This window comes from Fundulus heteroclitus, chromosome 12 (assembly GCF_011125445.2).
Source record: "Fundulus heteroclitus isolate FHET01 chromosome 12, MU-UCD_Fhet_4.1, whole genome shotgun sequence".
Lineage (NCBI taxonomy): Eukaryota > Metazoa > Chordata > Actinopteri > Cyprinodontiformes > Fundulidae > Fundulus > Fundulus heteroclitus.
Window position 1 is genome coordinate 6,546,300 of NC_046372.1, and position 17,544 is coordinate 6,563,843.

Sequence of the window (17,544 nt, forward strand, 5' to 3'; positions counted from 1 at the left end):
CTGCGTGCCTTTCTGCTCACGTTCCCTCCCTCTCGGCTCTTTTATTACTGTTACTCTTTCACCCTGCCCTTGCCCTTCTTGTCATTGCTCATCTTGTCTTACTATTTCTCACCAACTTTTTTTAACCCACGGAGCTCCTTTTGTTACTTGTTTTTAAATATTATAGACCAGGTTATAACATAAACCCCATCTAAAGGGGAAAAAGTGTAACAGCGGTTAGTCTCTGACTGTAAAAAGATTGCCAGGTTGATTACATTTTTTTAGCTAAAGCTCAATATAGCATTGCTGCTATGATGCGGTAAAATAAAATTTAACAAAACCAGTGTGTAACAATTGGTATATCTAGACCAACACGTTACTAGAGCCATTATGGCCTGATTTACAATCCAAAGTGTTGTTCACACAGGATTACATAACATTGGTTTTACCACTACAAAGGATCCTGAAATTAATGTGGCCCACCTGCATCTCCTTAGCAGATCCTCAGATTATAGCTCAAGGACCTATTATTATGCTCCATTAATATGCAATCAGCAAAATGCTGAAAACCTACTCGACTTCTCTAAATATATTTCTTTTGCTGTAGCATAATAAGCAATGTTTATGTAATTCAAAATTTACATAGAATTATGCTTTCCTTGGTCCCCTAAGACAGGAAGATTTGATTTCTCTTATTTTGTGAATCATATGTTTTGCTTTGAATGTTATAAATTTAACTTAATCTAAAAAGATGAGCATTGCCATCTAGAATAATAATCATTTTAACACCATACATTTCCAGTCAGAAGGTTACACACACGCATTGTTGGCATAAATTATAATTCATTTGAGGCTTCTAAGGATTTTTCTGAACCAGTCTTGTCTCGTATTGGACTGATAATGTAAAAAATCAGAATTCAGTTCAGAAGTTTGATATTATTGAAGTTATGTTCCTTTAACATTGTCAAACTAATACATACTGCCTCAAATACTGCATAAAGATACACCTTGACCTAAAACTAGTTAAATAGGTGGAAAGAAAGCAGACACTTTTGTAGCCATCAACAAGCTTCTGAAATAATTGTGCTCTAATATTTCAGTGCTCCTCTTGACATAATTTGTTGTTGGTTGAAATTGATTGGTTTCAACCCAGGACTTGGCATCTGAGTATAGTTCACACACTTTTCAATCGTTGAACGTTTTGCCAGCAAACTATGCCAGGTGCAATCCTGGAAGATGTTGCAACACTGATTCTTCTGTCCATACGGACATGACAGATGCCTTCTAAAATAAGGGTTTGATGGTCTGACAAAAATAAAAATTGAGCCTCAATGAGAAAAGCAATGTTTAGAGGAGTCAAGTTTATGCTTTCAAACCTAGGAGCACAGAACCAGGTAAGTGTTCGCTGTCAGTGAAAATGGTGGATTGTACAAAGTGGATTGAATCAAATCAACAGTGAGATGGTGAAACTGGGACATAATAGGCTGTTTCCACAGGACAATAATCCCAGATGCACGTCAAAACTGGTTTGTGAATAAATAAAGCTAATTGACATAAAGTTTCTAGATACCAGCCCTGTTAAAATGTTTTGACTATGTTCATTTTACTGGGTCTGACACAGGTTACCAACCAGTTTGAATTAACGCGTCCAGTTCTGATTAGAAGAGTGGTCAAATCGACAGCCAGAATGATGCCTGGACCATGTTAAAAACTACAAAAATGGTGTGGTTTCTCTGCAACCTGCTAAAGGATGTTTAATTACATTTTAAGGTGTATAAATGCTTGTATTCATATTTTTGACATTGTTTGAATAGGAAGAAAATCACAAAGAATTCAGATCTGTGCACCAATTTTCTCTATTTAAAATGTTCAAATGTTATTGTTTAAAACAAACAAAGGCCCAAGGTTAATTTTACATATTTTTTTTAACTATGTGTATTTAAACCTCTGACTGTAGGTGGCTGCAGAGGAAAATATCACAGAAATATGGTTTGTCAGGCATGGGGCCCACACATTTTATTAGGCGGCCAAAGATTGCGTCCCATAGCCACGAAGCTTATTGTTGGTGTAAGAGGCCTTGTTTTTGGCAAGCACGTCTCTGTGTGGGTACATGAAGAACAACCTTGTGTGGGTACATGAAGAACAAACCACCAGTATTTATAAACCTTTAGCTGAGGGGTCAGCCATTAGCTGATTTTTTTTTTCTGTCTCCTTATCAAACCTTGTATGAATGACTGAAGAAAACCCTTGTTGAGCTCATAATCTGGTAGAAATTAGGAAATAGATGGTCAATTCTACATTTTTATATAGAGAATCTCCGTGTTTGGTATAGCTGTGAGTGAGTGAATGCTCGAGTGAATCTAGGCTTAGTTACAGTTAACTTTTGAATTCCTGGCCTTTTGCTTTCTGACATTGTGGTCCTTAGAAGTGCTGAAAAGTGAAGGACGTTCACTGATTACTAATTTCCAAGATTCTATTTTATTATTTTCCTGGGGGGAAAAACACAGGTGATGTTGGAGAATATATCGTGAATGATTTGGAATTCTTGATCTCTCTATCTAACCTGAAAAAGTTTCTCATTGTCTCAGTTTTCTCTCTTTTTAATTTTTTTTTTTTACTGGTTACTCCATGTGTCATCATGTCTTTTGTTTCCAGGGCATCAAGGCGCACGGGAGCGCCACTTTGTCATCAAGGAGACAACTGAGTGAGTGTCTCTGCTCTGATATCACCTGACTGGACGTGACTGTCTTGTAGTGGTCTCCTTTGACGCAACAGATTGGAATACAGGGGGTCTTGGTACTAAGGCTTGATTATAACCCGCAGGTCTAATCAAGGTTGATTAGACTTGGGTCTGCTCTTGTTTTACTTCACAAATCAACTAAAACCACTGCTTATGTCATTTGTTCTCCACGACTACAATAGATGGAAGTTTGGCACACCTTTAGGCACAGTAATAATTCGGATTTACACACTTGAGTTCAATATTTAATTGGTCATTAAAGTGGGATACTCTCATAAATAATAATTGCTAATGAAAAGTTCAGCAAATTACTGATGCTTATGTTCAGATGAAGGTTGGTTATGTGAGGTAAAACCTTGGTGGATTCAATAATAGGCCAGTCTTTTGCATAAATCAAGTCCTAGTATAGAGACCTGTAGTGTTTTGCCACCCGCACTGCTTTGTCCTGTACAGTCTACGAGAATGCTGCCTTATGTACCTAACTGAGTTGATCCTACCCAAAGTGAGGCGTGTCTACTGGCATCTTGGCTCCAAGATTGCCCATTTTCCGATACTGTCACTGAACAGCTCTCTGTTGCACTTGGCTGCAAAAGCCTATGTAATATTTTCTGTGGGTTGTTTTAGAGAAGAGAAACATTTAAAGTGAGACAATAGCCCAGATAATGTAACACAATTGCAATTTTTAAGGCATGCTTTATTCTTGGGATGCTATCTGTGCTGCTAAATGTATTACAAATAAAAATCTGTCATTATAACATATGGTTAACAAACTATCTGCGAAGACAAACCTAATGGCCACTTTATTAAGTACACCTTGGTAATACCAGGTTTGAACCCATTTCTTCAAGGCCTTTCTTCTGTAAGACATAGTCAACCAGGTGTCAGATTGAGGTCCACGTTGATATAAAGGCATCACGCAGTGGCTGCAGATTTGTCAGCTGCACATCCATGATGCAAATCTCCCGTTTGACCACATTCCAAAGGTGCTGGAATAGATTGCGATTCGGTGACTGGGGAGGTCATTGAAGTACACTGAGCTCAGCAGATGGGTAGTCTATGGTTGTAACGGTTTGGTTGGTAATAAAGCTCAGGTTAGCTCAGCAGTACTAAGCACAAAGGTAGCCCCAAAAAAGTACATCCCTCACACCATAACTCTACCACCAGCATCCTGATCTGCTTAAACAAGGCAGGATAGGTCCATGATGTTATGCTGTTATGCCCCTAATATCTAAATGTTGCAACTGTAATCAAGACTCATCAAACCAGGAAACTCTTCTTCCTATCTGCTACTGTCCAATTTTACCCAATCCTTGCAAACTGCACCCTCTGTTTCTTGTCCTCAGTTGACAGCTTGACCCACTCTTGTCTTCTGTCCCTTTAAGCCTATCTGTTTCACAGTTCAACATGTTGTGCACTTAGAGAAGTGTTACGTTTACCCTTATTGTAACAAGTGGTTATTTGAGCTACCTTTTTCATCTCAAAACAGTCTGGCCATTCTACGACCTCTGACGTTGATGTCCGGTTTTCATCCAAACCCCGTCGTTCACTGAATATTTTCCTTTTTTTCCCAACAACTCTTAGTGAACCTGTGAGATTTCAGCAAGTTGTCTAGATCCTTAAATGCATAGAGTCGCTAATTCTCTGTTTTTGTTAAAAAGCAATTGAACAGGTGTACCCTAATAAAGTGGCTGGTAAGTGTAGCTTATTGTGTTAAAATGACACAAAACACTTAGTTCTAATCCACAGAAAATATTATATCTAAACAATTTTGTCAAAGGGGAGTTTATTAATTTCCTAAACTGTAATTTTCCAGTGGAGGAAATCTAAAAAGAGTTAACCTGTTTTAGTGTCTGTTCCCTGCCTACCTTCCTGCACTGTGCTGGGTTGTAAATCAAGCATGCTGTAGGATATAGAGCACCAGTGTGTGAATGCAGTGTCCTCTCCTGCTCATGTGTAAACTTTAACCCTGTTCCTCACTGCACCTAGAGCTATAATCCCTAAGCACTCTGGCCTTTGGTCGACCTCTATTACTTGTGACTTTATCCGGACCAGCTTGATCCTCCCCTCCTCCCTCCACTCGACCGCATTTACAGAATATAATTTCACCGAAAGTTGTAGTCGCAAGTCTTAACACAAAACATGCACACAGATAACAAGTCTTGAGCTAAAGGTCACATCCAGTGTTGAACATAAAATATGAAGGGACCAGTGGTGTGTGTGTGTGTGTGTGTGCGTGTGTGTACATGGACCCTTTGAGAACCTGAACCCCTATGTTGGAGGTTAAAACATAAAAGGCAGTAAAAGCCATTAGCGTGTCATTTGTTTGCTCCATTTACGCAAGGGCACCTATGCACTTTCATGCCTATGATGAATGCATGCTTATTTGTCTGTGTGGGTGCAGCTAAGTTACTTTTTTTTTTTTTTACTTAAACATTCAGGCACGAAAAATGTCATCATCTTTGCGCATGTGAGTGTGTGTAAGTCCCCAATTTTTCTCCCTCATTAAGCTCCGTGAGGCCTGACAGTAAAGCTGTTGAATTACTCGGTTCTTCTGGACCAGTTGCATGGAAAGCAACATTAATAAGCTAAACTTCGTTCATTTGAGAAGGTGAAAACAAGTGTCAGCCTTTCTGGCTAAGTGTTGAGTTGAGGGATACTTCTTGTTAATCTCCACTAGATTATTGCACCAACAGAAGATATCCATTTTGGTATGCACCAGGTGTCAAATGTTATGTCCTCATAGAAATACAATTGTTCTTTTACATAAAAACACGTATTGTTCAAAATTGGTTTCATTTGCGGCATCCAAGTTAGTAATAAACTAATGCGTTTAGGGTACTTACAGAAAAAGTGTTAGAAAAGGGAAGTGATTTCAAGTAAATAGAAATGAATTATTGAAGTTGATTCACATTTAACATTGTGTCACATTGCATCCATAGTCTTCAGTGTATTTAATTGGGGTTTTATGTGCTAGACCGATAACAACGGTGAAGTGGAAAGAAAAGTTTTAAATCAACCTGCCAAGGGACGAGATGGGCTATAATCTTACATATTTACTCTGTTCATCAATATGCATTGTCCCTTTTATTAATTAAAGGAAATAAAAAATTAATGAACAAAAAAGGATATATAATTTTTTTGTAAAGAAACGTACCCTGGTGTCAGCATCCCTTAAAGCACTGTTCAGTCCATCATACAAAAACAGGAAGACTATGGAAGAACTCCAAATCTACCTACACATGGCTTTCTGCTTAAGAAAGGCCAATGAAGGAGAATATTTACCTGAGAAACAGCAAGGAGGGCGATGGTAACTCTGAAGGAGTTGCAGAGATCCACAGTTCAGAATCTGCTGAAACAATATTTATTAGTCCTAAGACTTCACAACTCAGGCCTACATGTGGAGGATTGGCAAGAGAGCAGAAATATCCTTTATTGTCCCACAGTGGGGAAATTCAGGTGTACCAGCAGAAAGCCGAAAGGCAAACGGGAGCTTGCACATACACACATGGGTAAAAAAATACAATGTTAAAAATAATTAGAGGAACACTTTTAAAACACATCAGATATCAGCTGAAATAAAATCATGGCTATCTATATTGATGTGGAAGGGATAATGTGTTAGGAATAAAAGGATAACACAATGGATAAACCTACAAGCAGAGCTATAATGGAATGGTTCAGTTCAAAACATAATCGTGTTTTAGAATGGCCCAGTAAAATCAAGATCCTTATCCAATCGAGAACCCGTGGCAAGACAATAAAGATCATGTTTACAGACTTCCCCTGACTAATGAATGAGTTTTGGTTGGTGGATAGTAAGGTAAAAATGAATTGCCCATTGGCATTATGACAGCTGTCTTAAGCTGAATCTAAATCAATGTAAGTGAGCTTGAGCTCTCTGGCAAGCAGGATAGGGCCTACATTTTAATGTAGGTATGTGCAAAGCTGGTAGAGACATACCCCAAAAGACTTGCAGCTGTAAGTGCAGCAAAACACAGTTGTAGGTTCCAGGATAATGAGGTTGCGGTTAGGGTCGGTTTTTATCTCCTTTTGTTTTAGTTTTCTGCTCTGTGAAGACACCTCATTGATATCACAGATGCTTTCTTAACTGGTAATGGCTGCTATTTTCTGGCAGTTTTATACATCAACTCACTGCACAAATGCTGTGTTTTTCCCTTATTGAGATATGAGGTAATTTGCGTTACAGAGTTCAGTGCTTTGGGGCTGCAATTTCTGGAACAAAACAGTGGTGGGGTCCACTTATTCACAACACCGATGTCTTTTCAAGTTTCAGGAAACTATTCCTTTCATAATCTAAAACGCATAGCATTGTGGCATTTAGCGATAAAACCTAAAGTCCATGACTTAGAAGTTGCAAAAGCATCACATCTATTTTCCCATCTGTTCAGAAGTTCCATACAGGGACAAGAGGATGAAGTGCATCGCTGTGCACCGTATATGACCGGCACAGGACTCTCCAGGCGTACCAAGGCCTGTAAGAATTCATTTGAATTGTAAATGCCCCGACTCTCTGTGATTAAGTGCCTTGTGAAGCATGCATCTGCAGCTAGCAGAGCAAGTAGTTAGGTTAATATACATGTGTGGGGTACAGGTGGTCCACTGATACTGACTTAGTGGGGAGGGGGAAGCAGGTGGAAGGACTGATAGAGAGACAGCCTCTCTCCATGTGGTTCTGTTTCTCTCTGCTTTTATGCATGTGTGGAGGTTTTCAAGCCTGTCCAGTGCTAGTCAAGCTGAGATGAAAGATTTTTTTTTTCCCTCTCAGGTGAAGGTTGCATTTTGAAAAAAATGTAGCCCGTGTGTGTTATGTTTGTTTCAGAACTCGGGTTTGAAAAAGGGCAAGAATTATTCCCCGACATGCCTCCATTTGTGAGCATGCATGTATATGGGGCTGAGTCATATCTTTGTTTCACTATTTTAGATACCCATGATAGTTGCGTTATTGTCTGCCCTGTGGAAAGGCAGATGAGAAAGAAGAGGGTGTGTAGGTGTGTGCTTCTGCGGATGTGGTTTCCAGCCAGAAATATATATTTTCAAGGTAACACAGGATGCATCCCGTTGGTTCCTGCAATCTGCAGGTGGGACTTCAGCAGGGATAGAGGCCACATCATCTTTTACAACCCCGATGGTATGTCATATCAGACCCACAGAAGTGAGAGCTGACTCTGTGGGGGTGTTTGTATGTTTGTGTGTGCTCCGACGCTGGCTCACCGCCAGAGCACTTATCTAACTGTGATCCTGCACACTACTCACTGTGACTCCTAATTATAGACAGAGGCACTCAAACAGACACATATACACACAGTTTGTACATCCTCTCTTGTGTACCATTCACACTAATGAGGAACACTCCCCAAGGAAGTACCCACACTCCTCTCGACTCCTTGATAGAGGCCACCACGAGCACCTCCTCTGGCAGCTTGCCTCCCCATCTTCTACTTGTATAGAATGTTACACCAGCCCATAAGTACAAAGAGACACAACAACCATGTGGACAAGACTAGAAAGATAAGAGGGGAATGTAGAGAAAAATTGAAGGAACAAAAGATTGGGCAAAAACCACTGTGAGGTGTTGATGAGATAAGATGAACTGCCAGGAAGAGAACAAGCCAGCAGAGATGATGTTCAGGGAATGGATAACATGGGACCTGGAATGGTTGGTGAGACGAGACAACGAGGAGGAGGCGAGATGGGGAGTATTTGTTCTGTTTACTTATTGAGATCCAGAATGCATGATCACAATCCCCTCACATTCCCAATGGCTTTTCTCTGAGTCCCTCTATCTTAACGTCCCCCTTCCTCTCCTCCTCACCTCATTTATCTCTCACTGTTTCCTTTCGTCTCTTATTGTCCTTTTTCTCCCTATTTTCTGTGTCATATCACAACATGCTGTTATGTGGCCCTCAGGCAAATGCCTAAATCATTCAGTATTGAGTTCAGGATGCATTCGACTGTTGTACATCACTGTGCCATATGTTACGTTCAATAAAATATCCTTTTACATAGTATTGTTTACTAGACTGCTTCAAGCCCAAATCAGGACTTGTAAAGGAGAAGGTGGCACAGCTTTTCCAAACGCTGTTGATCCCACTGTTCTAAATCCTAAGTGTAAGGTATGATGCCTTATCTTAAAGGGCGCCCACTTTCTGACTATTTTATAAGGTACACATTGCTTCTACCTGGTTGTGTTTCACGCTGCCTTCAGAATTGCCATCATTCTTTGTAACATATATTTAACAAGGAATTAGAAACGTTCCTCAGATTTTTCTAAACATTGACATGACACCGTCATCCACCAGCTGCACACGCACAAGCTGTGAATTCCCAATCCACCACATCCCAAAGATGCTCTGTTGGATTGAGAGCTGGTGGCTGTGGAGGACACTAGAATACATCCAACTCATGGTCATGTTTATTGAACCAGTTTGAGATGATTTGAGCCTCGTGACAGTATGTTATCCTGCTCGTACCCATCAGAAGGTGGGTACCAAGTGGTAATAAAGGAATGGACATGGCAACTGTGCTCAGGTAGGATGAGGTGCTGAAATAATACTCAACTGGTATTAACAGACCTGGAGTGTACCAAGAAAATATCCCCCACACCATTATACCACCAACAACAACCTGAATGTTTGTTACAAGGTGGGATGGATGCATGCTGTAATGTTGTTTACACCAAATTCTGACCTTGACATCTGAATGTCAGCTGAATCTGAGACTTATAAGACTGGATAAAATTTCTTCAACTGATTATTGTCTAACTTATCCTGAGCCTGAATTGTAGCCTCAGTTTGTTTTTATTAGCTAACACGAGTGGCACCAAGTTTGGTCTTTGGCTTCAAATACTTTGCTTTCAGCAAGCAGTTATTTACTATTACTGATGCTGTTACATTATTGTCGTCTCACAGCAGTTTGCCCATCCTCTCACATCAGCAAGGCATTTTCAGTCACTGATGTTTTCTCTTTCTTGAACCGTTTTCTGTGGTTGTGGATTAAAATCTCAGTAGATAAGCAGTTTTTGACCTGACGTCTGGCACCAACAACAATGCCACGCGCAAAGTCACTTACCCATATACACATTGAATCAAATACCCAGTCAAATACCCGCCTTCTCTATCCTGATATTATCTTCCAACCTCAGCAAGGTTTTGTTGGATGATCTGGCTATTGATCTCCTGCCTGAGACTATCTTTGGCTGGATAATGAACTTTAGGGTGTGTTCAGGCTTTCAAACTTGTGTTGTTCTTTCCCTTGAAGCTAGCACTCTACACATGTTCTAGTCTTGTTGGAGGAAGTCTTTATAACAACACCATTTGTGGTGGGTAAGGAGTAGTTAGCACTTTTTTTTTTTAGTTTGTTGAATGCCATTTGCAAGCTTTGCTGTGATATGTTGCTTGACATCTATTATGCATATTCAGTTCGGTTCAACAGAATTTTATTTACATAATGCCAATTCACAGCACATGTAATCTTAAGAGACTTTACAAAGTCAAATTCAATCAAATGATCCTGACGGATTGGTCAGAAAGTTTCCCATCTAATGTTTGGAAACCCAGCAGTCTTGACAAGCAGCATTCACTCCTCCTGAAAGAGCGTAGAGCCACAGTGGACAGTCGTCTGCATTGTCTATGGCTTTGCAGCAATACCTCATACCGAGCATACATGTAGCGACAGTGGAGAGGAAAACTCCCCTTTAACAAGACGGAAAACCTCCAGCAGAACCAGGCTCAGTATGAACGGTCATCTGCCTCGACCGACTGGGGGTTAGAGAAGACAGAGCAGAGAGATAAAAGTACAGAAGCACACATTGATCCAGGAATCCTCTCTATGTTATATGGTAATGGCAGATGATCTGTCTCCCCTGGATGATGTCACAGCTAACAGAACGCTAGACCAGATGTACCTACTATGAAGAGAAAAAAGACAGAGAGAGAAAAAAGGCTCTCTCTATACCAATGAAAGTTTTTTTTTTTTTTTTTTTAACCAAGAAAATACTGTGTGTCCTATGTAAAACTATAGTCCATCAGACAATGAAGATCCAGATGATGTGGCTTTTTTGTTGTCAAAAACACTTTTGAATTACTTTGAAAAACAAATGCACGACTGGAAATGATTAAGTTATGCTTCAGATGGTAAATTTTTATAGGTTTTATGACTCTAAAATAGGATGTTTGCCCTTTACATAGACTCTTAAACATTGATCAAAACCATCCTCCAGGCATCTGCAATTAGTTTTCTAATTTGCCTTGTCTTTCTCTGTCCTCTGAACAACTTTGTTAGGGTGCGACCACCTCCTTTTATTCATAGTGCTGACAGAAGAGAACAAAGCAAACAGGACAGGACAGAAGGGACTGTGGTGGCCACTGCTGCGTGCCTCTCATCCCCGCTGACCCCACCTATCCTGAGGGGCAATGCAGGTGGACCGTTGGGGCTGTCAGCACAAAGTGTTCATGCGTGTACCTTTCCGCATCCGTGTGTGTGTCAGAATCTCCAATCGGTGACCCCACGAATGGCTATTTTTCCCCCCGCAGACAGGACAAAGCGGCACAGGGAGGCGGGCACCTAACTGGGCACAGATGGCAGCGACAGACAGACTGGGATGGCTGTGACATAAACACGTTAATAAATAATTATCTGAACAATGACAGAGGGTACACCGGAGTAGGCGGGAGGCGGGGCAGAAGGAAAGGAGGGGAGACGGGAAGGATACATCATCCTGGTGAGAGGATATGGATTTAAGAAGGCCATAAGAAAGGATGGGATCTTTAAGTGAGGCTGGAAAGAAGCAAGGAAAATGAGCAGATTTAACAGGATAAAGATATAAAGAGACTTAAAAATGCTGAGAATACTGTGTGGTAATTCAAATGTGTGTGCAATAGCAAAAACTGTTGATGACATATTGTCAAGATTTACAAACTCCAGTCTTGGGGTCTAAATCTTTTAGCTTTCTGTCTGCCGTTTTTCAAAGAGGCTACGGCAGTAAACAATGCTAAGAGACAGAAAGGCCACGGTGCGTCTTCGTAAAAAGGAAATCTAGAGGTCAGACAGACCAGAATAGACAGGCTGAGTTTCAAACATGAAGCAAAAAAGGCGGTGGATCTGAACCTCTGACAATAGAATCAAGGGAAAAGCTGAAGTGGAGAGAAAACATGGCAAACTTCAAAAGTCAGTTCATTTGATTGGAGGTATGTCACACAGGAAGATGAGATGTGAAGCTTTCAGCGAGCATACACGGAAGCCTGTGCGAGTGCATGTCCTGTGCTGACCTGCTGTGAAACTACACGTATCTGTACAGAAAGGCCCTATTTGCTCCTTCTTCTCCCCTTGTAAACGCAGCCTTGTCCTCTGTCCCCTTTTATTCCGACACCTGTTTGGCATTTATTCAATCTTTCTTTGTTTTCTTAATTATCTTCTCTCTGCCAACTGCTTCTGCCAGTGACTCCAGCTTTCGGTGTCAAGCAGCATATTTGTGACCAAATATTATGTTTAAGTAACGGCTTAACATAATTAGCGCCTCACAGTTTGACTGCAATAGACATGACTGTATACATTTAACAAGCAACGCTACTGTGATATTTCTCCTAAACTACCTCCTTTACCGCCTCGCTCCTTTCTTATTTCATATTATCTGTACCAGCAAGTTTTAATTGCCGCTTATTCCTTCTTTTTTTTTTTTACTGTTCGGTGCACTCTTTTTTTGCTCCCAGTAAATCCTATTATTTCTTAACAAAGATTTTCATTCATTGAAATGAAATTAGTCCTATGTTAATGATGAATCTTCAACCTTATAATTGGATGTAGGAGGGCTATAGGAAGATGGGTGCCCTGATTAGATCACCAGCCAATACAGAAACCTGAAGGAAAAGCAAAACATCTTATATAACATAATATTAATCCTCAACATTTTATTAAAAACTGTTGTTTACTTGTACTACCTGTAACTAAAAGGTATAGGCTATTTACCAAAATTGTAATTTTAATGGTATCTCTATACCTCATGCTTTAGTCTTGGTGTTTAACCCTCCTCTCATCTGTCTTTTTTTCCCCCACTGTCCTAACTCCCCCTGTCTTGACATTTATTCCATATGCTGCTGTCCCCATTTTTTCTCTAGCTTTTCCCTTTTAAGATCACCATTAAAGAGACTTTTTATTTAAGGATGTGCGATAGGAAACTCGGGGTAAAATGATTTATTGTCCATTAGCTGTGCTTGAATTAAAAGTTTTCTTCATATATGTATGTATGGATGTATGTGTATTGTGCAACAATTATGTTTGTTTTGGCTGTGAATGATTATCATAAATTAATTATTTTTTTTATGAATACCTGCCTGGTATGGTGTGGCGTTATAGAACAAGAGTTCTATAATTGAGATAGAGTTAATTCGTGCATTGTGGTTCTCAAACACCAGGTACTGCACACATAGATTAAATAAAAAAAAAATATATATATTTTTTCCAAGTACAATAATTTATCAACAAATTAATTATACTTGCACAGTTGATATCAGTTGCTAGAGATTCAGATGACACACACTTTTAAAGTAATGTGTAATTGATCATACATATATGTACTTCTAAGAACACTTTTTATTTATTTTACACCAAGACAGGTTTAAACTTTGATCTCCGTTATCATGTTGTTTTAACATATTAAGTGTTGCAGGTTTAATTTCTTCTTGGATTACAATACAAGGATTTCCTGAAGTTAAAAGGTCGATTTAACAGGATGATGTGCTTGGAATCTAAAATGATTAAATTGAATGTGATGTCAATGCTTTTGGAAAAAATTTGTAGTTTACATGTGATCGTTTACTGATGCTATGTCTGAACTACTCTGTTTAAAGAAGAGTCAGACACAATTGGTTTGTTCATTTAGAAATACATTCAGCTCATGTTATCCTTCACACAGACCTATGCAAACATTTTTGTGTAAACCATTTTTGTCCACTCAATCCCCCCCCATGTTCTCCTTAGTATGCCTCCCATCTTTTCCTCTCCCCATTTGGACTGTGTTCATATGTGTGTTAACCATGCTCATATCACACCATTTCTTTTGTGTCTTTTTGTTTTTGTTTTTCCATCTGTCTCCCTACATTTGTCCGGAAAGCAGTAAGCAGCATGGTGTGACGGAGGAATGCAACAGGTACGCGTGTCAGAGATGTGTCACAATTCAAACCTGGGCCTGAGTACTTGTTTTTCCAACTTTTCATTTCAGTTCGATTTTCAATACATCTGTTTTATATGACACTGCCAAAAAAAACAAACAAAAAAAAAAAAACAAGAGGAGGTTAAGATCATCTTGCTCATTGATTAATCCGTTGTGGCAGGCCATATAGTATGTAATGGCTGATGTGCCCTCTGGAAAGAGATAACCTCACAACTGGCCCAGCTTTGTGTGTGCCATCTGCCATCTTTCCATCATTTCTCTAGCCGTATACTGCTCGGCCTGTTTCTCTCTCCAATCAAGACAGCCGAGCATTTGATTTACCTTCGTTATGGTAAATTTGACCCCATGGGTGTAATCCAGAGCATTCTATTTCTGTGTCGGTCTCAGAGCTCTCAAGTGGCTTTCTTATCCCTGCCAAATCTCCTCGCCTCTCCTCCTTTCACTCCTAAAGATGGAAATCAAAATCCATCTGTATGTTCTGACAGCTTGTGTGAGAATGCAGAAAGAGAGGACACATGATTGACTGTAGCAAGACAGCTACTTCAGACAGCTGAGACCTTATTTTCAGTATTAACTGAAGCAGGTAGATTTCTAACTATTCCAGGGTATAACTTTATAACATCTGATGATCATCTTATTTCCCGTGCTCTGTACTGGTGGATGCAAATAAAAAAAAAACTTGCTTTCTGCGGGCTTAAGAGATCTAAAGGAACATTTGTCTGTTCAAGCTTCATTGTCTATCTCTCATAACGCCACATGTGATTGATATTTTGATAATCATATTATGTTGTCCTTAAAATTGCTGCTGCTCATCATTCCTTGCTCATTTCTAATCAGCATTCATCATTTGTTGTATATGGCATGATTTTCTTGAGATTTATAAAAACAAATTAATTTGCCTCAGCAGTCATTTGCATCCTCTAACTACCTGTCTGGAAGTATATCATGCTGTGTGAAACCCCAGGTTGGCTGTTTTGATTGATAGCAGGTGATTTCCATAGCATTACCTTGTTGTTGGCACAGTTGGGCTTTGGGAGTTGTCACAAGTTGGATTTGTCATGAAGAAAAGTAAAAATAAATAAAGTTAACATGTTTATCAGCAAGGAACACATAAACCAGACACACAATTAGAGAAATCAGGGAACGCCTGAGTAGTAAGTAGAGATGCTCTGAGAAATCTGCTTATTACCGCAATCCTGGGATTGTTAGCGCAACTGGTACAGACCGGTGATTGGTTATTTTGGAAACTCAAAAAATTATCAGTATACATATTGTTTATTAACACAACCAGGTAACACTGATGGCAACACTCTTCAGTCACGCTGCTGTTATTGAATGAAGAAGATTTTAAGTTGGCTATTTTCAGCTTCGGTGGGGTGTTTTAAGGCAGGGCAAGTTTATTCATAAAGAATTTCTCAGTAACAAGAAAATTCAAAGTGCAGCCTTTGCAGACTTTAAAGTTTGAAAAATCAGAGATATGTTTGAACCAGTTAACTGAACCCTATTGTTAGATATTAGATAAAGGTTCAGGTTGTTAGAGCTGTTGAAACCAGTGACTGGAAAAATACTAGAAAATGCATACAGACACTTTGTCACACATGTCCTTCGAAGTTTTGGATGGATAATGGGGACGGTCAGTTTTCTCGGGAGCAACATACACACTTAGATAGTCTTGGACACCATGGTATTACACAATCTATCAGATAACACCCGAATGGTGACACATTTTCTACGGACAATACGGGAGCCCTTGCAGGGGTGTGCCTAGTTTTCTATAAAAAGCTAATATAGCTATCATTCGGAGCTCTTCTTCATCCCTTTTTCTCTGCGTGGATAGCTGCCAGTAGCCCCAGCGCTGATCTCTGTAACCATTTATCTGGCTTAGTTAGATTAAAAGTGTTAAAGTATCCTTCAGAGGAAGTTATTTTTAAAGTTTGATCGCTTTAGGGGAAAAGAGCCGGAGGGACGGCGAGGCGTCTAACCAGCAACAGAGTGCAATAGATTTAACACAATCATAAATTACATGTTGAGACATGAAAGTGGTTCATCGACACTGTGAAAGACAGCAGAAAAGAGGAAGGTTGACTGGAGTATAGTGAAGTTGCTCTTCTGTTTCAACCATGCATTGACACGATATGGTCGCTAAGGAGGATGGCTTGTTGCAAGAAGTCAATGACTTTATACAACCAACTGGGCTTTCTTCCATTGAAAACTTTCTACAAAGTTGCATTTGAACAAAATTAGAGTTCCATGTGTTAAAACTCTCATGCATAGTCCCTTGATTACATTTAATTGTAAATTTCCACTAAGTAAATAAGCAGAATTGACTTGAAATTGGAATCAAATTAAATTAAATTTGTCAACATTAATTTAATTTCATCTGGACATGCTGATAGTCTGTTGGAAACCTTATATTTAGGGGTTAGCATCTCTACGTAATGCGCAGAAACTAGTTTTATAAATGCTAGCTGTAGTAATCATGGTAATTGCTAGCATAAACACAATGGTTTCTCCATAATGATTTTCTTTGCGTTCAAATATTAGCTAAATACAAATGAGAACCAACGATCAAAAGATTTACCTTAAATTTACTATTTAGAGGTTATGCCCTGTCCACGATGGTATGCCCTTTTTAAAGAAATGATAACGGCAAAAGCAGGCCTTGCTCAGTATTCTTCTTACTGTTCAATTTCCATTATCAGGGCTTCGCAGCGTTTGACTATCAGCCGAGACACGTAACCGTGTTCTCATTCGTATAACCTAAATTTGACAAAATTGTCTGAGTGTGTCTGATTTTGATTTTAAAAAGGAACGGCTAGGACAAGGCTGGGCAAATGATCAAATCAAGAGTGAGCATGGAGGATTTGGAGTAATTGGTTTGGAGCAGTATGAATAAAAAACTGATAGAAACATTCAGCACTCAGAAGAAGGCCAAGTTGCTTAGTTTTGTCTCTAGAGAGAAGTTAGCGTTTTATCTGCCCTTTTGCTGGTGATGTGACGCGTGCTTTTTTCCATCACTGATGATTACAAGACAGATGTGTTGACGCTATATGACAAGCATTGAAAAAAGAAAAAATGTGTTGAAACAAGACAACCGTCTTTTTTCAGAAAGCAGAAACACTGTTGATGCTTCTCAGTCTGTCCTGCAGAATTATAGAGGCTCACTCTGAGATAACTGATGGCCAGTAAGGACTTGCTCTTTTAAGTCTTTGTTTTCGTTCGACCCACATTTTCACCCGGCCCTCTTTAGCTCACTGTTTGATTGATCCGCTCTGGCCTTTTACGCCTTAAGATACTCCATTTACTGCAGTGGTTTGAGAATTAAAATGTGATTGATCCGTTGTAGCAGCAGACAGCTCACGGCGCCTTAAGCTTAATATCGAAAGTGTGAATTTGTGCCATCATGCTGATGCATCTGTGCGTGCATGTGTTATCAAGCGTCTCTGTGTTTGCCTGCATGAAGACGGTGACCATATTTGCAGAGAGTCTGTTCTGGTGAGAGAGTTGTGGAACAGCTGGTATGTCTCAGCATGTGGGGGCTCTCATGAGGAAAAGATGTGAGATTTTCCTGAAACACAGCAGGAAGCTACTTAAACTCTCCTTGAAACTAACCAAGCACTTCCTTTAGCTACAGTGC

General features: G+C 39.6%; 1 protein-coding gene across 2 annotated transcripts in view; it reads left to right on the forward strand.

The window, feature by feature from the left end:
- The window catches only part of ccser1 (coiled-coil serine-rich protein 1), a 169,273-nt gene that overhangs the window by 114,112 nt on the left and 37,617 nt on the right, over positions 1-17,544 (forward strand). Inside the window, exon 11 of one of the 2 annotated variants that reach the window (XM_036143848.1) lies at positions 2,635-2,683. The exons of the other annotated variant lie outside the window; for it this stretch is intronic. Coding sequence (XP_035999741.1) covers positions 2,635-2,683 — 49 coding nt within the window. The remainder of the gene's footprint in view (positions 1-2,634; positions 2,684-17,544) is intronic. 2 annotated transcript variants of the gene reach the window in all.